Source organism: Aythya marila (genome assembly GCF_965140915.1).
Source record: "Aythya marila genome assembly, chromosome: 1".
In the NCBI taxonomy this organism is placed as follows: domain Eukaryota; kingdom Metazoa; phylum Chordata; class Aves; order Anseriformes; family Anatidae; genus Aythya; species Aythya marila.
The window spans coordinates 111,283,393-111,308,317 of record NC_139042.1 but is presented as its reverse complement, the minus strand read 5'-3'; the positions used below and the strand labels follow the sequence as shown (position 1 = coordinate 111,308,317).

The following is a 24,925-nucleotide window of genomic DNA, read 5'->3' as shown; positions in this document are numbered from 1 at the left end:
CTCTTCTGTATTCAGCTTATATTTAGTCACGCACTGTATTTTCTTTCATTCTGTAGTTAAACTTCAAGGAAAACTAGTTCATACAGCACTCCGCGGAGGGTATAAAAAATTATTTTCTCCAGATAAATATAAATCTGTTTATGACCTTCTTTTTTTGTTGTTTTTCAGTGTTTCTGATTCCAAAATGGCTAGGGTAGCAAATTTGATTTTGTTATGGAAATACCTTGCACTGACAAGTGCTTTGACGTATTTTTGTAAACATTGTTTTTGATTTACTGAATTACAACCCATTGAAAACTGACCTGCAGGCATCCAAGGCATGTTTGGTATAGGTTTTAAATAACTTTTGAGTGGCTCCAAGATCAAATTAAAGTTGTGGTTTCAATGCAAACTCAATTAGTAAATGTCCAAAGTGAATGTGAGATGTGCGTTCTTCAAAGACCTTTTTGTACATTGAACACAAGTTGAAGCAAGCTTTAAGATTCTTCTTGTTACACAACCCAGTCCTGATTTGCTGAAACTATTGGCCTTTGGCTGTTCAAACTGTGGAATAGGTAGTTAGTTTCATGTAGGTACATAAGTCACTTAAATAAACCATGTGCAAGTGCTTTTCAGAAACATAATAGTGTTAAGTACATTTTTAAATGCCTTCTCCAAGTGCAGGGTAGTCATACATTCTTCTACTCTAACAGCATTACTATTCATGTAGGTCTTGATGCGACATGCCTTATAAGTAGTTATAGATAGGTATTTTGTCATCATTAGAAGTAAAATCTAAGCTTCTTTACATTACTTCCTCATAGCATGCTCACTTATACCACAAACGTATTGATATCAAAGTTCAATCTCAAAGTGTCAGTAAAACAAGGTAAACTACACCATGGATGGCAGATGCTTTGGCTGCTGCAGTCCCCATGATCTCAGGGTAGTGGCACAAATGAAAGGTGTAGCTCAGGAATTTGAATATCCTATCTGTTACTTCTCACTGACAGGGATACTGTCTGTTTTTATGGGCTGTATGAGTTTCTTGAATATTTTTGTGTTCTGGTTTCACTGACCACTACAAACAACACTGAGCTATTAAAAATGACAACTTTTAAGGTAGGTATTGGAGGTTATTTTGAAAAATAAGTTGTTTAGGTTCAGCAGTACAAACTATACCATAGTTCTTCAGCCATTGTGAATGATCTTATGAATATTTTTTATATTTAAGGTGAATTTGGAGAAGTATGCAGTGGACGGCTGAAGACACCAGGAAAAAGAGAGATACCTGTTGCAATTAAAACTCTGAAAGGTGGCTATATGGACAGACAGAGAAGAGATTTCCTGAGAGAAGCTAGTATAATGGGACAATTTGATCACCCAAATATAATTCGCCTTGAAGGAGTTGTTACAAAAAGTAAGTTACTATTATGAGTTTTTTCTTTGTTTTCCCATTCTGTGTCTTTTAGTATTGATATTAAGCATTGCTTCCGCATTTGATATGGATTACAGTCCTGAGAAATGATCCAAATCATAAGGTGATGGCAAATACTGCAGAGATACAGATCACATTAGGAAATGTATAGCCTGTCTGTTTTCAGTTAGAAATGTGTTGGCTTTTTGTTTTTTGCTTTTTACTAAAAATCCTCCTCATTCATATAAAACCTTTACAGGTTCCTATGAAATAGCACTGCAGATTTTGCTTAGGGGCAAGTGGAATTCAGCAGAGGAAACCATAAATGTAACTGAGTTGACAGTAAGGTCAATTCACCTTGTAGAGTTTGTAAGGTAGCAGCTATATTTTTCTTTTTCACAAGTACTCACTCTACTCAGTTCATTTTGCTGGTTTTGGTGCCAGAAGAGATCAAATTCCTATTTTAAAGAAATAAAAATGTAAATTATTTTAAACTTATTATACAATTACAAATGATTTTCTAAAATTCCAGAATAATCTATGACAATGTTTTACTCTTTATATGTATTTGCAGCTGCCGAGAGGCTAACAATCTTGTCTCTGAAGTCTAAAGAGACTTCAGAGACAGTCTCTGAAGTCTGGGCTTTGAATCTTTCTGAAATGCTAAAATATATATTTATCATTTAAGTATTATTTAGAAGTCTTATTATCAGGCATGTAATTGTTTAATGGCATCTTTTTGCTGCACTGAATTACAAAACTCACAAGACATACTCTTCTCATAATCATTGCCTCAACCAAGCTATGTTGTTTGCAGATTTGCAGTGCTTTCATATATTTATCTTCTAAAGTGGTTGTAGAACTTGTGACAAGATAAACTGTTGTGTATATAAATCAATGATGCCCTCTTACCTTCACAGTAGATACAATAAATATGAATATTTCTTGTTTTCACCTTGTTACAATATCAAAAGCTATGTTTGGAAAACACAGCATACTAGAACAGAGAGAAAATTATATCTCCTGAACTCATGTCATTGGAATGGAATTTCAGTAGATTTACGGGATGACCTTGTGCAAATCTGTCTCTCTCTGGTTCTAAATTAAGATGAAGAGGATCAATTTGTTCTTCTTCACACAGTATTGCGAAAAATAAATTCATTACTATTTAGGAATGTTTGGTTACTAGACTAACAAAATCCATTATGTTGCAGACTTCTGGAAAGATATGGCTTAATCTCCATTTCTGTACTGTCAGTAGCTGCTCTGCCAACAACAACAACAACAACAACAACAACAACAAAAAACACAAGCCAATGCTGGCTGAGCAGCACTGGATATCTTTGTAAAGATATGCAAATATGTAGGTACTTACCTGAGTTTAGCTCCTTGATTCATAATGAGCAGTAGAGCAGCAATTCGAATTTCACCAGTCTTCACCAGTTTCAGAATCTGCCTGGTGGATCTAGTATTGTATGTCTCATCTCTTAACAAGGCTAAGGGCCTTAATTTATGAACATTGTTTAAATCCAATTAGTTGGTGCACACAGACTACAGAATAATGTACTTGGCAATGGCATGATTGTTTAATCTTTGCCACACTTATAAATTTTGTTTCTGTAATGTCTCATCATCAATCTAGAGAGAAATGAAAATTGCATTAAGGAAACAGAAACAAACAGATAAATCAGTGCTCTAACAGTAGAGTATTTGTTCCTGTTCTACAGGAAGAGTGGTTATAGACAACCTTAAGTCAAGAAATTATCATTAGCAGTTGTGCTTTTCTCTCAGGGGCCTACACACTTCATTAGTGGCTTTAGAATGCTTGCTTAGAGGGCAAGAATAGCAGATGTAACTGTTATAGTCACACTGTCCTATAAAACTATGCATCCCTCTCAGATATAAAAGAAAAATTTGAAAGCAAATATTTTTGAGGTCAGGCAGGTTTAAAACATGACAACTACACAACAACAATTATAGAGTGAAAAGAATACATGGATTATCAACAAATTTTACCCAAAGGCCTGGAAAATGCAGGTTATATAAAATACAAAGTGCAAAGTTGTACAGTACTGCTCTGCTGCAGAGAAGAAGCTAGGAAGCCATGGATAGATAACATGCACTCTGCTATGCCCCTCTTTTGCCAGTTTGTCTTTAGGTTGTTACCTTTTATGCTTTCCCATCTGTGGTTATTAGAGAATAGCATGGGTTCAGCTGGGAGCAGAACAGTTACCTTGTATTTCCCTAAATGCAGAATCTAAGATTGCACAAGGGAAAGAAATTTCCTATGACTAAAAGGTGTGCTATAAAAGTCAAACAGAACCTTGGCCTAGCCAAATTATTTATGTAATGATAGCATGATTAAAAGGTGTTCTGCATTAAAATTTAGATTAATAATAGCAGAAACTATTTATGTGATGTGCATTTCAGTTCTACTAACCTATAAAGGCACATCGGATGCAGTAAGCTTGATTAATAGAAGTATAATGCTGTTTTTAGCACATGCTTTCCACTTTATAACCATTAGTCATTAACTTCTAGCAGTTGCTAATATATATTGCATCAGTTTGTAAGCAGTACCTTCCATTACAATGTCATTGACTATTGAACAAAAAAGGAAAAGGATTTGATTGTAATAAACAGAAGTGCTCTACCAGATCGATAGCTATTGACTGGGGCAATAACAAATTTGCCTGTTCATTGCAAATGAGAGCCTTTATCTGGTGCTACCAGTTCAGCAGATGTTAACTTTTAAATTATACTGTTTCCAAAATTGCTATGGAATATGTACTGTAGAGAGTGAAAAATGCTAAACTAAGCCTGCTCAAAAGTCAGTCTTCAACAGAGTTTTAATCCTCTGTTCCAATTGCTTCATTTCTCATTTGTGCTAACTGCAGTCCCTAATCGCAGTTAACAGTAGGCAGAATTGTTGCTGTAGCAAATACTCTGTGCTAATAGAGAGTTCGTTTCAAGGGCAATTTGCCAGGCCAAGGCAAATACAGTGTAGCACAGAATCTGGACCCAGTAGTTCACTCATTTTGCTAACCAGAAGTCACAAAGGAAATTTTATTCCTGTTTGTGTTGTTTTAGCAGCACCACTCCGTTCATGGTTTGTCAGGAAAGACTGCAGATTTGCCTAGCAAATTGATGAGAGTTGCTTAACACACTACAAAACCATACATGTTTTCCTTCCGATTCATACCAGCACAGTGATAATTTTGGGAGCTCTTCTTGGGTGTCTGAGGACATGCTCAAGCAACCTGCGTGTCATTGTCCAAACACTTAGTGTCATTGTCCACTACACTTTGATAAACAGGTATAAGAAAAATAAAACTTTCTTCTTCACAGCAAGCATATGTAACCAATGCTGAGATCTGGGCTACAGAGAAATAAGATGCATCTTCCATACCTACACCATGCTGAAGTCTGTTTTAGGCTTCCCATGTGAAGTATGTAAAGTAAATAAAAGCTGTGTTTACAGCAAACACCTGCCAACATGACTGTATCTACAAGACACACCAAGAAAATGATCTCTGACTATTTTAACTGTTCTGGGAGAAATCATTGTTGTGGTACAGTTGCACCAACCAAACAGGAATCTGTAGTTAGTTTACTTTGACTGTATCTTACACAATAGTTTAAAGCATAGCCTTGTCAGTATGGTATAGTACTGTGTCAGAACAAGGTATCAATGCACACGAGTGCTTTGTTATCGCCATAGTCTTAGTTTGTTCCCCTCCGCCTCAGACTTTATCCCAAATAACTCTCAATTGTTAAAATTAATTTCTAAATAAGTGCTTTGGTTTCTAGACTTTTCACACCGGAGGACTCACACATGTCACCATGACGAGCGGAATCTTTTTAAGACATTGATTTTCTGTAATAACACTATGTATATTGCTATTCTTCAGAAGAGTTTTCAAAATTAGCCCTTCACAAAAGGATGCCTGAAGACACCACCTAGATTCTTGGTTCTGTGTAAGCTCACATCCCCATAACATTGAGTCTGGCTTTGGAGTGGCACCTTCATCTCCTGACCTCCTGAAACTTTACTATCTCCTGACTGTTTTGCTTTGGCAATGTTCAAATAGATTGCTGTAGCAGCTCTGAAATCTTTAGTCACTCACCTGGCAGATTAAATTCAAGCCTTAATCATAGAGCTTCTTTTTAAATTATTATAAATTATATAACCTGTACAGTGAAAGAAGGGTCCTGAGATCTATGTACATTGTCCTTTTCCATGAGAAAGGCAAAGTAGCAGCAAGATCCTGTCTCAATGCAATTTGCAATATGTAACTCTTCATATCCAACCTATTCTTCATTCATCAAAAAAGCAAGAGATATCAATTAATCTTCTTCTTTTTTTTTTTTTTTCAGTCAAGACTTTTTGTTTCAGTCTTTTCATCCCTTAATGTAATGAATCTGATGTTCCTCCTTTCTTCAACCTGTTATCAGGCTGAGACTCCTTAACAGCGTTCAGAATTCCTTTTGGAAGGTGATATATTTTACAATGTATGTGTTCATTATACACAGCTTTATATACTTGTGTACTATGCAAAAAGATTGAGGAAATTTTACGGCAGTGTTTGTAAGTTCTTACACATTGGTCATGAACGTGTATACCCAGGAAAAGTCATGGTATGAAGATAAAATGTTGGCAATTTAAGAGTTAAATTGTGACTATTTGAAGTTGGCTATACCACGATGTCTTACAAAACGTGATTAGGATTATTCAACAAAAAACATGACCTACATTGCAGTATTCATTGTTGACTTCTAAAAATTAAAACATTCAGGATCAACAGAAAACATACATTAATAAATTCCATGTTAGCATTATAGTATTGGTTATAACCTACAGTGTAACCCATTTCAAATGCTGACATTTCCTTTTGTCAGTAATCTCAGAACATCACTGAGACATCATTGGCATCTCCAGGCACATATATATTGGAGGCCAAAACAGCTTTAGATCCACCCTTTGAAACCACCTCTTGCACTGCAGGCTCTGCCTCCTGCCTCCTGCAGCAGAAATGCTAAGCAGAGTAGCAAGGTGTTATTCACCCCTCAGTACCTTCAGCTCAGCATACAGGCAATACACTATGACACAGACTGGTAGTGAGAGTTTATCTATGTAGTATTAGCCAGTGATCTATGCATAGCATTAGACTTAAAGCTGTATTTGTCTGACAAAGCAAATGGTAGCCATACCCATAATGATACACAAAGCAGCAGAATTTCCATTGTGTTATAAATTGTTCAGTAAGCGAAGCTGTAAATTTAAACTTGACTAACTGCCAATCCTAGAATATCCTGAAAACATCCTAAAAACAGTAAGGTTGGAAAAGACTCCAAGATCATATGGTCCAACCGTCACCTTGCCACCAATGTCACCCACTAAACCATGTCTCTAAGTGCCGGGTCCAAGCTCAACTTGAACCCCAGGGACATTAATGTTGTAACTTCACTGGGCAACCCATTCGAATGTCTGACTGCTCTTTCTGAGAAGAAATTTCTCCTAATTTCCAACCTAAACCTTCCCTGGCACAACTTGAGACTATTCCCTCTAGTCAGTCTCACGTCAGTGCCAGGTAAAACTATGGAGTGTTTTTTTTTTTATTCTGGGAGTTACTGAAAAACTCCCAGAATTGAGGCCTGCTGATGGGCCTCAGTGTGCCTGCCAAGGGCCAAGCAGGAGAATCTGCCAGCCCCAGATATCCCCTGGATGCTGGTGCCTCAGGACTGAGCACATCGGACACACAGAAGACACTGCTCAACAGGCAGTGGGAATTGCTCTGGAACAGTTTCTCTGCAGCCAAATGGTATTTGGGGTCCCAGGCAGCTGAGGAAGATGCTGTGTGCAGGCTTGCAACAGAGACATCTGTTAGCAGATGTCTGAGCCTCTTGGAGGGAGTCCCTTCCCTCCAGGAGCTTCTGCCTATGCAGATGCCAATGTATTGCTTATGTTAATATACACTCTTCTCTTAGAGGCTGTTAGGGCACTCGAAAAGGTTTCCCAGGGAACCAGTCACAGCACCAAGACTGCTGGAATTCAAGAAGTATTCAGACACTGCTCTCAGATGCATGGCTTGGTATTTGGACAGTCCTGTGTGGACCTAGGAGTTGCACTCAATGATCCTCATGGGTCCCTTCCAACTCAGGATAGTCTATGATTCTACGTCCAGATGGCTTTTTACTCTGTTGAGTTCTGCAATATTCACCTTCCCACAAGCTTGCAGGGGGGTGAGGCGAGGGGGATTGGTGTGATGCAGCTGTGGTGCCCTTGACAGTACAAAGGATGAGTCACATGGGGCAGCTGTTATAAGGGCCAGCAGCAGCAGCACCACTACACTGTGGACTTGGCCGTCGGTGAGTGCAGATCGCACCTCCTGCAAGCCATGGCTCTCCTGATCTTCCTTGCCCTGGCTGTGCTGGGCATTGCCCAGAAGCCATGGCTGGTGAACGATCAATGGGATAGAGGTGGCTGTGAGAGAATGCAGCAGTACGCGGAGCAGCTGTCTGAGGGCATGGCTCGGCTGGTGCAAGCGGTGGAGGAGAGGAACCAGCAGCAGAGCTGGGTGGCCCTGGGAGCTCTGCTCTTCACCGCGTTGAAGCAGTGGCAGTTCTGGGCCTTGGTCAAGCTCCTTGTCCTGGTCTTTGGGCTCTGCCGCTGGCTCAGGAAACGGAGCCGTGAACCAGGCAGCAGCAATAGCGAGCATGGCAGCTCTACAAGAGAGGAGGAGAACAACAATGATGACGGTGACTCTGATGACAGCTGGGATCTGGGCAGAGTTTGGGCAGATAGCACCCAGTGGCCGGCACCAGGCATGGCTGACAAGTGCCAGATGGTGGAGGAGCTGGTGGAGGAACTTCTTGGTGCCTGCCGAGGACTCTTCGGGAACTGTCTCTTCAACCCACGGCTGCAGCCGGCCATCGGCATAGGCTGCCTCTACGAAGGCTGGAGTGCCCGGGAAGACAACGTCCTGTACCACCTACTCTTGCCCGTGAGGCCTCCCCCCGGGCACGCCTTCCACCCGGAGCTGGGTGCCAAGGGGAAGACGCCAGCGAGGAAGCCCGGCCTGCGCGTGGAGCTGGAGTGCGCCTGTGTGAGGGAGCGGCTGGTGGGGGACATGCTGTGCTTCCTCCACCACCCCGAGGATGAGCTGAGGAGAAGACAGGAGCCCAGCCTGCTGCGCACCCTCTGCAGCGGCTCCTACCTGGATGTGGAGAAAACCACCCGCTGGTTCCAGGCCTTGGTGAAAGCAGCCTGGGAGCGTCTGCCGCAGTCGCGCCACTGCCGCCTGACGGTGCTGCCCTCCCGCCGCTCCTGCAAGATCAAGCTGGCCAGCGCCTCCGAGAGCACCCTCTCCGTTGAGATCACGCTTGGGGTGCAGATGGATGACTCGGACTCTTTCCTGAGCCTAGAGTAGGCCATGGAAAGCTTCACCAGCAGCACAGCGCCACTGCACAGCACCAGTTTCTCCAGCAGCGCAACAGAGACACCTGTCAGCAGCGGGCAGTGACCACCCAGACCCTTGGAGAGACTCCGTTCCATCCAGGAGCTTCAGCCTATGCAGAGGCCAATAAATTGCTCGTGTTAACGTACACTTTGTCTGCATTTGTCTGTGCAGCACTTTGTGGGAGAATGTGGACATTCCCCCTGCTCAAGCAAGGCCACTTAGAGCAGGCTGCCCAAGACCATGCCCAAGATGTGGTAATTACAGGCCTGTCAGTCTCACCGTAGTGCCAGGGAAAACTATGGAAAAAATTATTGTAGGAATTACTGAAAAACACTTGAAGGACAACGCGGTCATTGATCGGAGACAACACAGGTTCTTGAGGGGAAAGTCCTCCTGAATGAACTTTTACTTTTACTTTTTTGATACTGCTTCATGCAGCATCCCTCTGGACAAAGTGTCCTGTTTACAACTAGATAGATGCATAGCATGATGGGTGAACAATTGGCTGAAGGCTCAGGCTCAAAGGGTTATGTCAAATGGGGTTTCATCACACTGCTGGCTTTAATTTCCTCTCAGTCCTGTTTCATAGATAAATAACACAATATTTTACTGATTTCAGCGTTGGTGCCACCAGCATAGAAACTGAAAGCCACAACCACCTCCACTGCTATGAACCAAATTTAGTAGATCAATTTATTAAAACAAAATCTATAATGTTGAATGATAGAGCTATGTACATGACTGCTGTCACCCAGACAAAACTAAGTATCTATAGTCTTCTTGCAAAATAGGTTACCTTTCATGATTTGTATTGAAAGTACATAATTAACATCGATAGTACTGTTGCCTTCAGGGGGCAGTGGCGACCTGGTTCAGGAACGGCACGGCGACCAACCCCAGGCCGCTCAGTCCATCAGCTCACAGACACCAATGTGGTGGATGGCAAATGGCCTTTATTGTCGAGTCACATGGCGTTATATACCCGAGGCCCATAGCGTCATTTCCGCTTGCTTACATCACAGACCACGTGCTACTGTCCATCAAGGGACGGGCTCCACCTTTCCGTACAGCGCGACATCTTCCAGCCGCCAGACCCTAACTACCCACATAGTACTAAGTTATTTTTACGCACACACACATGCATGTGGGTATTTCAGACAATGCATGCAAACTACCATGCATTTCATTTGTTGAAGGTTGCTGCCAGGAATTAATACCGAATACTTGGTTCTCCTAAATGATACATACTAAAAAGAAATTATCCCTTAAACCTCTGGAAAAATATTTTTTTCTTATACTAATTACAATCTGAGGATTGCTTTACAGAAATTAAAGTGTCATTATGGTTTTCTGAAGTTCAAATCAGTCACATTTCTGTGTTCTGCTTTTCTGTTTTGCAGCAAGCAAGCTATACATTATAACCGTCAACTCTGCTGTAACATCTTTCACAGGATGATAAGCAGTGAAGAAAAAGCATATTGTCAAACAGTCAAAGAGCTAACATCTTGTTAGCAGCAGCTTAATCTGACCATGATATGTTATCTAACACAAGTAAACTTCTGTAATTCTGCTTTTATATTTTATGTCTGAGAAACAGGATTTTACTTTCTTCAGGATCCTTTGCTTTCAGATGTCTGCATTCAGTCATATAGGACCTGTCTTTCAAAGATATTTAGATGCTTTGATGTGAGATGCTGTTCTAGTAGAAAAATAGGTGACAGAAGTCATTTCTGCCAATAGCCTTAAAAAGAAGAAATCTTGTAGATAAGAAATCACCAGGGTTTTTTTGCTTGCTTGTTTGTTTGTTTTGTTTTTGTTTTTTAAGGAAAAACCTGATCATCAATTTGCATGATTAACATCACAATTAAATGCAAATGATTGCATTTCCATGTATCTTCTGGATAAGGTATTCAATGTCTTCCTCTACCATAAAACTAGAGAAGAGTGTGGTGCATTAAGTTAAAAGGCAAGACAGATACAGTATGTAGGTGATATATGTAGGGTTGGGGCTTTTTTTACAACTGTAACCGTAAGATTTCATGAGTAACAGGGATACAAGATTGCATTGTGCTGACAGGTTTGCTGGAGAAACATGGCTGATCCATTGCCTGTGTACCAAAACCATGTGAGCAATGATGAGAAAAATTATAAAATATGTATGTTTTCACAGTCAACAGATAAGGGAGCAAGGGGTTTAAAGAGTGTATAAAAAGCAATCAATAATCCAGATTCACAAGTTGTCTTTAGTTGATTGATTTCTGTACTTTATTTCTTACTCTGTATAGAGGTATTAACACACTAGCAAAGTCCGATGGAAGCAGAAGCATTATTTAGTAAACTTCAACCTAATTGTTAAGTATTACAATACTCTCAGAATTCAGGCAGGGTTACTGTGTCCTTATAAAATGCAAATTAAATAAATGCTTAATTTCTGCATTATTCTTCAATGTTAAATCATCCTCTCGTAATTCACAGAGTGTACAGGATAAGGCTTTGAAGGACGCTGAGCGGTCATCTTCTCTGTCTTCCTGCCCAAAGGCAGAATCAATTATATTTAAACTAGTCTTGATAGATGGTTGCCCATTCTGTTCTCAGAAACCTCATCTGGTGAAGCATCCACAGCCTCCCTTGCCAATCTGTTGAGTGTTTAACTATCCTCATACTTGGCCTTCCCAGTGCTAAATTGAATTATTTTTTTTTACTGCACCTTAAGGCGATTAACTCTTTTCCTTCTTGTGGTGGAACAGTTTGAGCCCTTCCTCCTTGCAGCAGTATTTTACATTTGTAGACTATTTTAATGTCTTTACTGTCTTCAGTAAATCAGCCAGGTTCTGTCAAATCTTTCTGCATGGTATATGTTTGCTAGACCTTTGGTCATTCTTAATGCTTTCTTCTGGACTCCTTCCAGTCAGTTCATATCTTTTTTAAAGCATTACTTTCAAAAGTGGGTACTGTGGATGCTGAGCCTTACTTTCCTCTAGCAGGAAGGAAAGAATTATTTTAAATGTAAATGGTGTTACTCATGTTTAAGTACATGCGGTTTTCAGTAGCAACCATTGTTGGGGTTTATTTTGATTTATTATTACCCGTAGATCTTCCTCTGTGAAGGAGCTGGCCGTCTAGTCTTTCCTTCAGGATGTATTTTTGTGGTTAATTACTGCTGTCTCCATTGAACCGCTTTGTCTTCACAGAGTTTTGTTTCATGTTTTCTCAGACCTTTTGCCTAGTATGCCAAGTTGTTTTACTTTATGAGCCAAATCTCCAAGAGCTTCTTCCACTTTGGTGGTATTTCTCAGGTTTAAAAATATGCTCTTGGTTCCATCACGATAGTTGTTCTGTCAAAAACAGAATAATAACAAAAGTCCTGGACCATACTATTTGAATTTTTCCAGATTGACAGTGAGCCACTGAGGACAGCTTCCCAGCTGCTACTATCCCAGCTGTACAATAGTTTCATTAAAAAAGGAAACTGTAATGCCCTGTCCCTACTGTGACCAGTCTGGGACATGCATACATGATATTACTGAAGCTCTTCTGTCTTTGAGACCTATTTGTCACAGGCAGAAATTAGGCTGCTGTATTCTTTGTTCTTAATAAAAGCATGCAAGTTGTTAGTTACTACATCGTCATCTCCTAAATATTTACAAATGTTTTGATTATTTTTTTCAAGTTCTTAGAAGTTAAAGTCCTTCATATCTTTTTAAAGCATTGCTTTGTGGTAAACTTCATGAGGCATCCCTTGATCAAGTAAAATTGAGACTGATATAAGTCTTGAAACTTGCAACTCCTATAGCTGTCTTTTTCATACTCAGCAAGTACGCCAATGACACAAAGCTGGGAGGAGTGGCTGACATGCCAGGAGGCTGTGTTGCCATTCAGCGAGCCCTGGACTGGTTGGAGAGATGGGCAGGAAGAAACCAAATGAGATTTAATAAGAGCAAGTGTAGAGTCCTGCACCTGGGAAGGAACAACGCAAAGTATCAGTACAGGCTGGGTGACGAGCTGCTGGAGAGGAGCTCTGAGGAGAAGGACCTGGGGGTCCTGGTGGATGACAGGTTGACCATGAGCCAGCACTGTGCCCTTGTGGCCAAGAGGGCTAATGGGATCCTGGCGTAAATTAAAAGGAGTGTGGCCAGCAGGTCAAGGGAGGTGATCCTCCCCCTCTACTCTGCCCTGGTCAGGCCTCACCTGGAGTACTGTGTCCAGTTCTGGGCTCCCCGGTACAAGAAAGACAGGGATCTCCTGGAAAGGAGTGCCACAAAGATGATACGGGGCCTGGAGCATCTTTCCTATGAAGAAAGGCTGAGAGAACTAGGTCTGTTCAGCCTGGAGAAGAGAAGAATGAGAGGGGATTTCCTCAGTGTATATAAATATCTGAGGGGTGGGGGACAGAAGGATGTAGCCAACCTCTTCTCAATGTTTTGTGGGGATAGAACAAGGGGTAGAGGCTGCAAGTTAGAGCACAGGAAGTTCCGCACTGACATGGGAAAGAACTTCTTCACGGTGAGGGTGGCGGAGTATTGGAACAGGCTGCCTAGGGAGGTTGTGGAGTCTCCTTCTCTGGAGATACTCAAGGCCTGTCTGGACACCTATCTGGGCAGCCTGCTCTGAGGAACAAGCTTTGCCAGGGGGGTTGGACCCAATGATCTTTCGAGGTCCCTTCCAACTCCTACAGTTCTGTGATTCTGTGATTATGCAGATCAAAAGTAAAGAAATGAACTAGAAATCAAATTGTAATGAGCACATGCAAATGTTGTTGGTATGATCTGTTTCATCATTTCAGTTCATTCCATCTACATTGTTGTATCCTTTAGAGATCATCATAAATTAGTTATATGCCTGTGGAGATTATGTAATTCAGCTGTGTCGTGGTTTAACCCGGCTGGCAGCTAAACACCACGCAGCCGTTCGCTCACCCTCCCCCCTCCCTCTCTGGGACGGGGGAGAGAAATGGAAAGTGAAGCCCGTGAATTGAGATAAAGACAGTTTAATGAGACAGGAAAATAATAATAATAATAATAATACAATGATGATAATAGTACTACTACTAATAATATGTACAAACAAGTGATGCACAATGCAATTGCTCACCACCCGCTGACCGATGCCCAGCCTAACCCCGAGCAGTCCGGCCCCCCTCCCCCGGCTAGCCACCCCTATATATTGTTTAGCATGACGTCAGATGGTATGGAATACCCCTTTGGCTAGTTCGGGTCACCTGTCCTGGGTCTGTCCCCTCCCAGCTCTTACTGCACCCCCAGCCTGCCTGTTGGCAGGGCAGAGCGAAAGGCTGAGGTGTCCTTGGCTTGGTATAAGCACTGCTCTGCAACAATTAAAACATCGGGGTGTTATCAGCACTCTTCTCATCCTAAGCCAAAACACAGCATTCCACCAGCTACTAGGAAGAAAATTAATTCTGTTCTAACTGAAACCAGGACAAGCTGTTACCAAGTCTAGTTGATTGGGAAAACAGAAAAGCTGAAATGTTAAATTAAAAAAAAAAAAAAAAAAAAAAAAAAAAAAAAAAAAAACAAGATTAAAATTGACCCACAAAAACCTTTGTGTCTTATAACTTCAGTTTTGCAAATTCAGCCAAGACTTTGAATGTTGATATTTGAAATGTTGAAATTCCTCTCAAATACAACTTCTGTGAAAGTGCCAGCCAAACACCGTTGGAAGTAATGGCTGCAAAATCATGAGCCCTGCTCAGTCATGAGCTCCTTGAAAGGGAGAGAAAAGCAGACAGCACTGTTGCTGGCCCATATCAGAGTCAGGAGCCCTCTTACTATCTTATGTTCTGCAAAATCAGAACAGATACTGCTGGAATAAATGGAACTACATTAGTTTTAAAACCAATGACAAAGGAAAAGCACACACTGAGTATTTTACCTACCTGAAAAGGTAGGTGTATTTTTTTCCTTCCTTTGTCTATCAGTCAGAAAAGAAAAAGGAGTCTCCATCTCACTACACATATATTAAGGGGAGATGTCATTGATATAATCTAGGACTCAATGCAGTTCAAAGAACTCTACCCCCAGAGACTAGGTACTCACTGTAGCAGCTTAAAAGATATTTTTCTTACAATCTTTAAGAGAGACATGAAAAATCATGGGTCGTGTCTCATTTCTGAGCTGTTTATACTTATGTTTTTGCTGTTCACTGATACTTTTTTTGGTGTATATTCATTTACTTCAAATTCTGTCTTATACTGCTTAACATAATAAAATCAAAACCCATCAGTGTTAAGGCTGTATAACAGGTCTGTGTTCCATAATGGAGCTGTTGAGTGTTAGGCTGCAAACCATGTAAAATCAGGTATGATTAATAAGAGTATCAGAAAATGAAATGGGTAATGTGTTTGAATTGCCAGGAGAGGTTAAACAGACTAAGGTGAAGACTACAGAAAAAAATTGACAAAATCAGAAAATAACAAAACAATGAATCACTGTAGAGACACAAAGAATTTATTAGTTGTTGATTCGAGGCATGTTAACTACAAAGTATGGAAGATACGGCAATTGAATTAGTACAGACAGCAATAATCAAAAACAAATCAATATTAATAGAACTTCTGTGCTCTTCACTGCCAAGAAAAAAAATATTTATTCATTTATTTTTGTCCTTGGCATGGAACTACAGATGGGCACTTTCCCACTACAGAGCAGCATAAGAATTTAAACTCTAAACTGATTCTTGTGGAGGAATGTGTGGCATGTATAGTACATATCTGCCTAACTTTGAATAGTAAGAGTGATTAAATCATCTGAAAGTAGAAAATGAAAATCCTTATGCACAACTGTAATATTTAGTCTGGGGGAACTTGAGGAAAGTACAGAGGAAGAAGTAAATTATAGAATGCTACTTAGAATACGAGCTTGTGTGGATCATGATGTAATGTAGTTAGGACCAATGTCTCATTGCCTCAGAGTATATTTACTTATTATCTTCCTTTCTTTTGTGCTGCCATTAGTCTCTTAGTTTCCAGCTGTGGTTCTTGAACTACCAGTCACTTAAAAAATAGAAGTGACAATAAAGCTATTGCAGGCTGCAGTGATGGAAGATAAGATCTTGTATCAGATAGACTGTCATATATATCTCTATATTTTTATGGATTACAGTTGGTTCTTGAAAATAAGCTAAAAGATGTGTCTGGCTTAAGGTAGAAACCTTATCATACCAGGTTTTACTGTCGTGTTGTTCCATGATCTTTTGAGTTAAGATGTTACCCTAAGATTACACTTTTATGTAAGAAATCTAGATTAGATACCAAACTAAAGGAAATAATTTGATGTTTCTGTCCCATGGGGGTGCTGGATCTAGGGCCGAGTCTAATACCTAGAAACACAGCTTCTCCTTGAGGTGACAAGATGAAAAATGAAAGACATAATCATGGTAATTGTCAAGTCCCCGTTGTTACTTTTTAAAAAAAAAGAAACAGCTACCATTCTCACTGGCTTCACTAAATTCAAATTTACAGGAGTGTATAAAACATAATATATCCCTGCTGTTTTTGATGTGATACAAAGTTATTCTCAATGTATTATCTTAATGCTGTCTAAAGTTTGCCTTTTGCTGAAAAGTTCTTCACCATCATGGTTTTGCTTGCATTTCTCTGGTTCTTTTGGTGAGCATACTGCCTGACATGTATGGAGAGAATTTTGTGGAGATGTGCAAGTTTTTTTCTAAAGTCCTTGGAAATACAATACAGGATACAGAGGGCTATTAAAGTTATAATCATTGCAACTAAATAATTTAATAATGATCAAACCTTATTTCAGAAGAGCTGCCAAAGGTAGTGAATGTCATAAAGAATATTATTTTTTCTTTAGTCTGGTGGAATTTAGGCACATAAGGATGGAGTTATATATCTTAGTACTTCTGCAAACCTTAGGAAATGCGTAAGTCTCATGAAAGTAAACAGGTACGTGGTAGCAACTAGATTTTTTTTGGTAATTTGAGACGTTTAAATAACTTCTAAAAACTGATGTAAATGTCTGTGTTGTGACTGAAAATAGACCATAGTTATATATGCATTCTAATATGGGGTAGACTGACAGTTTTTATGGGCATGCTAGTATTGGTCTTAGTACTTTCAACCATGTTATGCTGCTGCATTTTATCACCAGCTGAGTTAAAGCCTTCACTGGAGAAACAAAAGAATACGTTGTGTAAATATTCCCTAATTCACCTAATGTGCAAAGTTAAATAGGTTGGCTTGTGTGCTTGAACTTGGGATGATTGAATTAATGTTTGTGTGAGCCATTAGAATTCTTCCAGAAAATCTGCACCCCTTCTCTGATTCACATATCTTTAATAGGTTAATACAGAAGGACAAGTTAAGGTCCTTAGATTTACCAGAAGTAGAGTAAGAAAGAGGTTCATGATTGATGTCTTGTCACCCCAAAATAGACTAGGGATCAAGGGAACTGGTAGTTCGTCACATAGTTATTTATGGTAGTGGTTATCCAGATCTCACCCATGTTGTCTTATAAACCTCTGCCTGAAGAAGTTGTATTGTGGACTTGACTACAGCTTAAAGACTCATACCTACATTTCCAATGGAAGGCATCAAGCCTGAGATATCTTTAACGGGAGATTCATGTTGAAGAAGCAGCATTAAAATATGGACTGATAATCTTCTGTAAACAATCTGATACTACATTTCATGGAAACATGAAGTTTGAAGTGAGGAAAAGAAACCTTTGGTTATTTACAATACCAACATCTTTCTAATACCAGGATTACCATAAACAACTATAGCTGTGGTACTTTGGATGGTACAGAAAGAGATCAAAAGATAAGAGGAATTTCTTGAGAAAGAGGTAATACCAGTTTGTTGTAGCGAACTGCAGGTCAATTTGTCCCTTTATCTCAAAGCAAACACATTCTCCTCACGCAACAATCTAAGCACTTGTGTGGAGTATCACCAGTTGGGACATACTTCCCAAGAAGAGATCAATTTTCCAGTATACAGAAGTGAATGCTGCTGAAAGTAACAATTATCAGTGATCTTTGAGATATAGAAGTGAAATAGGCATATTATGCAATGAAAATCTGTTCAGACCCGTTTGATTTATAGACTGCTGAAAAATGCCATGTGTTGTCTGTGTTCTGCTCTGGAGAGCAAGTGAGAACTTTAATGACAGAGGTTTGCATTGAATACACACCCCCACGTTTTGCTTACCCATGTCACTCAGCATTGCAGCTCCAGCCAAGGAGATAAATTATTTCTGCATCCACCATTCTTCTAGCATCGTCATTATCATCCATGAAAAATAATACCATAATTTGAATAGTCTTCTTCTGTAAACTGCTTATTCAGAATCAATTCACTCAGCCCAGCACTGTGTTCTTTGTATATTCTTGACCCTCAAATTCCTTTCTTTGCTTCCTCTCTACTGTGAATCTTGGCTGTATCCATTTCACAGTCTGTAATTATCTTTCTGATTCTTAATACATACACAGTTCAGGTTCCAGATGAATAAATAATTTAGATGCAAACTGCCTGGGATCCATTCCAGACTCTTGAAGTTAAGGCTGGAAATGCAATTCACAAGAAATACTGCTTCTTAAATCTTACTGTTCTTCACAGATAAACATAGCCTTGGCACTGTTTATAAATCAGCAATAGATGGTAAAACTGTTGAAGGGAACACAATTGAAAGAAAGAAGCATGTGGAAAAAATAAGTATTTTTAAAACACCATAATTAGATGGTGTGAGTTTGCAGGGTATTCAATTTGAGTATGTTCTCTTAATATAAGCACAATACATTAATGGCAATCCTGTAAACACGTTTTAAGAGAGAAATATATTCAGTCTGATATTCCTGAATAGATTCATGTCTACATCAATTGGTAAATATTGTCATTTTTCTACTAAACTTTAACAAGGTAATTTCTACTGAATGAAATTTGAAAGTAAATAAGTTAAGCTGATAATGACTTCATTTCAATAATTTATCTAGAGGAGCATAGTACAGAATCTTTATAACAGTTGAAATCTGAAAAAAACTACTGTACTGTTACTAGAATTCATATAATTTATTTCCTTTTTTCCTGAAACAGCAGAAAGTTATTATATGCCCTAAAATGATAATAACTCACCCGCTTTGGAAATGAGTCTCTGCTTTTCCCTTTTTCTTGTTTTTCCTCTCAGCTGTAGGTGAGTACATTCTTCATCATTCAGAAATTGTTTTGCTATTTTAGATAAGGCTTGCAACTTCCTTCCAATTTTCAGTGAATGTCTTTAGGTGCATGGAAAAATTGACTTTTTCGCCTATTTAAATACTGACCGCCCAATATTCATCTTGCTACAATGAACTAAAATAAGGAAGATCAGATCAAAGAGGTTCTACCTCATGACATTTATTCTTAAGAATTGAGATTCAGCCTTGAGACTGGGAGAAAATCTGCTGAATACACAGATATCCACAAACAGATAATTAACTAGCAGAACCATTTGTCTTTGGTCAGTAGTACTGCCCATGCATATGGCAAAGTCCATCAGATATCAGGAGAAGCCTGTGTTCTGGCTTCTAGCACAGTTTATCAAGTGTGTGCTGGGATAACTTCCTTAGGCCTATGATTATTTCTCTTAGATTTATAAATCTAGCACATAGATTTGTAAATGTTGAAAATCTATACACATATTACACTTCTACTCAAAGAGTTAACAATAATGAGCATCTTAGCATCACTTATTTTTAGGAGTCAGTGTTTGTAAGGAAAACCAGTTTTTGTCAGTTGACTCTCTGGAAATTCAGCCTCAACTGTTCTCCTGAAAGCGGTGCATCCTCAGTTGCTGTCTACAATTGGAGAGGGTTTATCCTGTGAACAAAGAGGTTTTAATTCTTGTTCACACTTACAGACTAGAAAGACAAAAAAAAAAGTAGATAACCAGAGTTTTAATTGCAGATCTGCATATTTTACAGCAAGGTAAATCGATACATCCATTCTCACATATCATACATTAAAAGATACTTTACTCATTAAATAAAAATCCACTGCAATTTTTAAGCATTAAGTTCAAAATTATAACCTTTATGATCTTTCTTTTTATGGAAATACCATAAAAAAAAAAAAAAAAAAAAAAAAACACCTAGAAATTTAAAACTTCTTAAACATCCCATTTATAAGACAACATCAATATATCACATGAGATATTCCTCTCTTGAAGGATGAAGAATTCCACAGCATAGGAACTCTCAGATTTTACTGAGGATCTTTCCTTCCAAAATCACAGAAACTAAGACCAAAATGAAAATAATATTGCAAAACAATGCATACAAAATCCCAAAGGTTTTGGCTGAAATTGCAGACTATGCTTTTTTCCACCATGAAAAACACAATTTTAAAGTATTTTGCTTCCAGCTAATTTGATAATACATGCATGGCCATGAAATCCAAATGCACAGCATACATTGCTTGGAACAGCATTCTGAGTTTGTACATACCCATAAATACATAGAGATTTCAGAGTCCTTGTTTAGCATTGTGTTAAAGCTATTTTCAGTTTAAGCACTGTCTGAAAAATACTTCTTTAATAGACAATTTAAACATTGACAGATTGTTTTATCTGTAACAGAAGCACAGTATTTCCAATTACTATTCCATTAAGACTGCAAAGATGATTCAACACAACAGTTGTTATTGCTGTTAAAAGCCTTAATCATATTAATGTTGTCACACCAGTCTTCTCAGCAACCAGAAATTCAGTGTGCATTGACATTTAACACATAACAAAATAAATGGCTATAAGTGTTTGTTGAACTCTTTTCAAGCAATTCCCTCATTTTTTTCCCCCAAATTGCCTGTTTGTCTAGAAGTGGCAAGGGAAATTAAATTAGATGTTAATATTCTACTCAAATATTCTGTAACTTCTATTTGTTCCTCCTTAGGAATTGTAAGCTTCTTCCAGCATTTGCTTTTTCTCCCAGAGAAATCCTAAGTAAAGCCAAACCTTGCTCTAACTGGGATTTTCTAATATCATCTTATTCTATGTAAATATTCCTAAATCTGGATTTATTTCCACATGCCAATCAAGAAATAAGAGAACTCGTATTCTATGGGTTCATAGGAAAGCATTGGCTTTCACAAGGATGTCAAGGTGAAACTCATCAGGGATGGAAAAATGAGCAGCAGCTTTGCCCTGCCAAGTGTTTGTCATCTTCACGTTTCCAGATAGACCCTATGAAATTAAGTCTGGAGTGGGCTTTTCTATCAGTGGGCTTCTATATAGAAAACAGCCTTTAAAAATATTTTCCAACAAGAACTAGGTTAGAGCAGTCTACTTCTCAGAATTGAGGCCAAAACATGTGGATGCTTTGTTATTCCCAAATTAACAAAGAGGAATTAAAAAAATCTTGCAGTAATGCTTCATAGTTGAGAAGCAAGTTGCTTCTAACTAAACATCTAAACATCTCAGGTCAAGGCTCTTCAAAATCATGACACAGTCCTAGAATAATCAAACACTGTAAAAAATATTCTCTGTTTTCTAATATTTTTTTCTGAATATCCTTAGTATGTTCATTTTGTATTTCTCTGCATTTTTTTTTCTGAACTTACTAAAGCTTTTTTTTTAAGAAACAAGCATGTCACAAATCAGCCAGAACTGGCTGATACATATTTGTGCATACAGTTGTTTGTCACCGCTGGGCAGGTGTGATGCATTGAAATCTTTTCCAGACCTCTGTGTTAAGGTCTTTCATCAGTCCTTGTGTCTCATTTCCCCGCTTTTGCTTGCACTTTTATTTTTTACAAAGTGCACATATCTACGTACCCACTTTTCCTTCATCCATATATTTGTATTTCTAATGTTCACTTTTCTTCTGCTCTTTCTAATAAGTATATCTGATCCAAAGCTTTTAAAAATGTGTTACGGAATTTCTAGAAGTTTTGCTATTATTTGTTTGTTACTGAGAACTGATTTGTCAACAAAGGTGCAATCTTCTGTTTGCTGAATTTTTGTCTGTTTTAAACGTGTTATTTCCTATTGCTCTTAGGGCACATCTGTACCCCGGCCATTTTGCTTCCAGCATTTGTCACGAGTGACCTCATAGCTCTCTTTAAGAGCAATTTGTTAATGTAAGTTCATTTAAAACATTGGAAGACGTCTGTGAAATTTAGATCTCTAAATTTCTTAGAGATCTTTTCCTAAAGTATATTTTGATTTAAGCTCACCAATATTCATAAAAGCCATTTAGTGTTCATAAGCAATACTCATAGTCTGGGATGGTCTGAATTCCTGTTTTAAATGCATGGCACAGTTTATCCTTAGCTGAAATCACCATCACTGGCTACATGTCAGCACAAAAAAAATGTCACTGGTCACTCTTTGATTTGTGGTGTTGCAGACAAGTTCCTGGAATCCTTCTTCTTCAAGACGCTGTCTTGACAGAAATAAAGTTATAACTAGGCCATCTTTTGGACTGAGATACTGAAACCCAGTTAAGTGATCTAGTTGCTCAGAGGCAGACAAAAGGAGCTCTGGATTGGTCCAGGTATGTGGTAGCTGCATCCTAGACTGAGAAAGTGACTGAAACTCATTGCAGGTCCCTTCTGAACAGGACATACAATTTTCTTTTCCATAGGCACATGTCAGGGAGATGGTATATACCCATGCAACATCCTATGAGGAAGTGATGCCTCACAATAATTAATCCTAAGAGTCCTAAAGTTTTCTAATAGAGACCTTACTTGGGTGAATATTCCCCGATAGATTCCTCTGAACTTCAGTGTTTATAGACACTGCTTTATATTTGAAGTTGTGAAATTTCATTATCTGAAGAGGTTCTGTCAAATAATTGCCTATATTACCTAACTTCCAGACCATATGGGGAGCAGAACAGATGCAAAGCTCTTTTGCTGTTTTATATGTTCGCATGAGTTCCTTCCATAGGAATTCTTGTTTCACTTGTTAAAAAATATCCCAATAAGCAATCCTCAGCTGCATGCCTCCAACAGTAGCGTATATTTAGTCTTCCTGTTTCTTTTTCCCATATACCTTGGCATTCTGCTAAACCTACTAACATAAATGATATGATTTCAGTTGTCATTTTTTCCTTGGAGATGAGTCAGGAAATGTATATTTCTAATTTAATTAGTCAGTCTACTTGGTAAATGAAGATGTCTATATTTTACTACAGTGAGATTAAAAGCTCAGGCTTCTTTAGAAGTTGCTTAGACAAATCATAGAATCATAGCCTGGGTTGGAAGGGACCTCAAAGATCACCACCCTGCCATAGGCAGGGACGCCACCCACTAGGTTGCTGAGGTTGCTGAGGGCCTTAACTAACCTGGTCTTGAACACCTCCAGAGATGGGGCATCCACAGCCTCTCTGGGCAACCTGTTCCAGTGCCTCACCACCCTCTGAGTTAAGAATTTCCTCCTAACCTCTAATCTACATATTCCCTCTTTTAGTTTAAAACCATTTCTCCTTGTCCTGTCATTATCTGATTGAGGTAAGAGTCACTTCCCATCTTTTTTTTCCCTTTTGAATTCCCCTTCAAGTACTGAAAGGTTACAGTTAGGTCTCCCCAGAGCCTCCTCTTCTCCAGGCTGAACATCCCCAGCTCTCTCAGCCTTTCTACATAAGAGAGGTGCTCCAGCCTCCAGATCATCTTTGTGGCCCTCCTCTGGATCCGCTCTAGCAGCCCCACATCCTTCTTGTGCTGGGGTCCCAGACCTGGGTGCAGTAGTCCAAGTGAGGCCTCACAAGGGCAGAGCAGAGGGGGACAATCACCTCCCTTGACCTGCTGTCTTGCTGCGTCCTGTTGATGCAGCCCAGGACGCAGTTGGCCTTCTGGGCTGCAAGTGCACACTGCTGGCTTATGTTAAGCTTTTCATCCACCAGAATCCCCAGGTCCTTCTCTGTGGGGCTGCTCTCAATGAGTTCTCCCAGTCTGTGCTCATTTCTGGGATTGTCCTGGCCCAAGTGCAGCTCCTTGCACTTGGCCTTGTTGAACCTCATGTGGCTCACATGGGCCCACTTCTCAAGCTTGTCCAGGTCCTTTTTGATGGCATCCCTTCCTTCTATAGTACTGACCACACCACTCAGCTTGCTTTCATCTTCAAATTTGCTGAGCCCTATTTTTGTCTGGATATATGTTTGATAAATACCATAACAAGTAGGATCAAATAATTCAGCAACAAGGAGAAAAAAAAAAGACGTAATTTTAAAAAAAAAAGGCATATAAAAAAAAAGATGTTATTGTTCTAATAAATACTTGATCTAGTTTGATTACTGCTTGAGGCTTCTATGTTGTTTCCTTTTCTTACATGGTATGTTACAGGATTTATTTAATACATACATCCTGCATCTTCAGTAGGCTTTCTAATAACCTACTTCAGACACATCATTAGTCACAGTGCAGAGACTTCAGAAATGTTCTCCTTTTTAAAAGCAAGTTTCCACAAGCTGCAGTAAGGTCATCAAAAAAACCCAAATCCGATAGTGAAATCTTTTTTTTTTTTTTTTTTTAAGTGCTTAGTTTGCTTCCAGCAAACTCAAGAGACTCTGTTGAACAGAACAAGCTGATGGCCCTACCCTCCTGTACCTGCACAACAGAGCAACTTCAGGTCCCATCCCTGCAAGTCCATGGGGTCCAGATGCTGCCAGGACATCAGCTTAAGAGCTCCGATACTGGGACAAAGGAGCCACAGCTGATGAGGAAGGAGGAAGGGGTGGGATGTGGGTCACAGAGGACTGTTGGCACTGTGCTGGTTCTGCAGTGTGTATGGGAGCAAAGCTGGTGGGAATGTTTTCACTCAGCAGGTGTGAGTAGGCATGTGCTGTCACTAACAGAGTAGGACTGGGTTTGTATCTGTCCTGCCATTCAGGCAGAAATCACAGTCTGTTTTATTCTACCAGTAGAGCACTGGGCGTGTTTCGTGTCATTCTGTTCATCCATTCATTCATCTGTTCAGTACTTTTGTTGAGCCACATGACAGGACTTTCTTGCCTTTGTAGATCTAGGAATCTTCAGCAAAATTCTGCTGTTGCTAGCCCTAGGCTCTGGGATGTGCCTTTGCCATGGGGAGAAGTGGCTGTTCCTTCTGGTTGGCCATGC

The 24,925-nt window shown here is 39.4% G+C and overlaps 1 protein-coding gene across 4 annotated transcripts in view; it reads left to right on the top strand.

Moving 5' to 3' along the window:
* Positions 1-24,925, top strand: part of EPHA6 (EPH receptor A6) — a 519,909-nt gene that overhangs the window by 407,456 nt on the left and 87,528 nt on the right. For all 4 annotated transcript variants that reach the window (XM_082778844.1, XM_082778842.1, XM_082778843.1 and 1 more), the window contains one exon: positions 1,214-1,399. In XM_082778844.1, the coding sequence (XP_082634970.1) occupies positions 1,214-1,399 (186 nt within the window). The remainder of the gene's footprint in view (positions 1-1,213; positions 1,400-24,925) is intronic.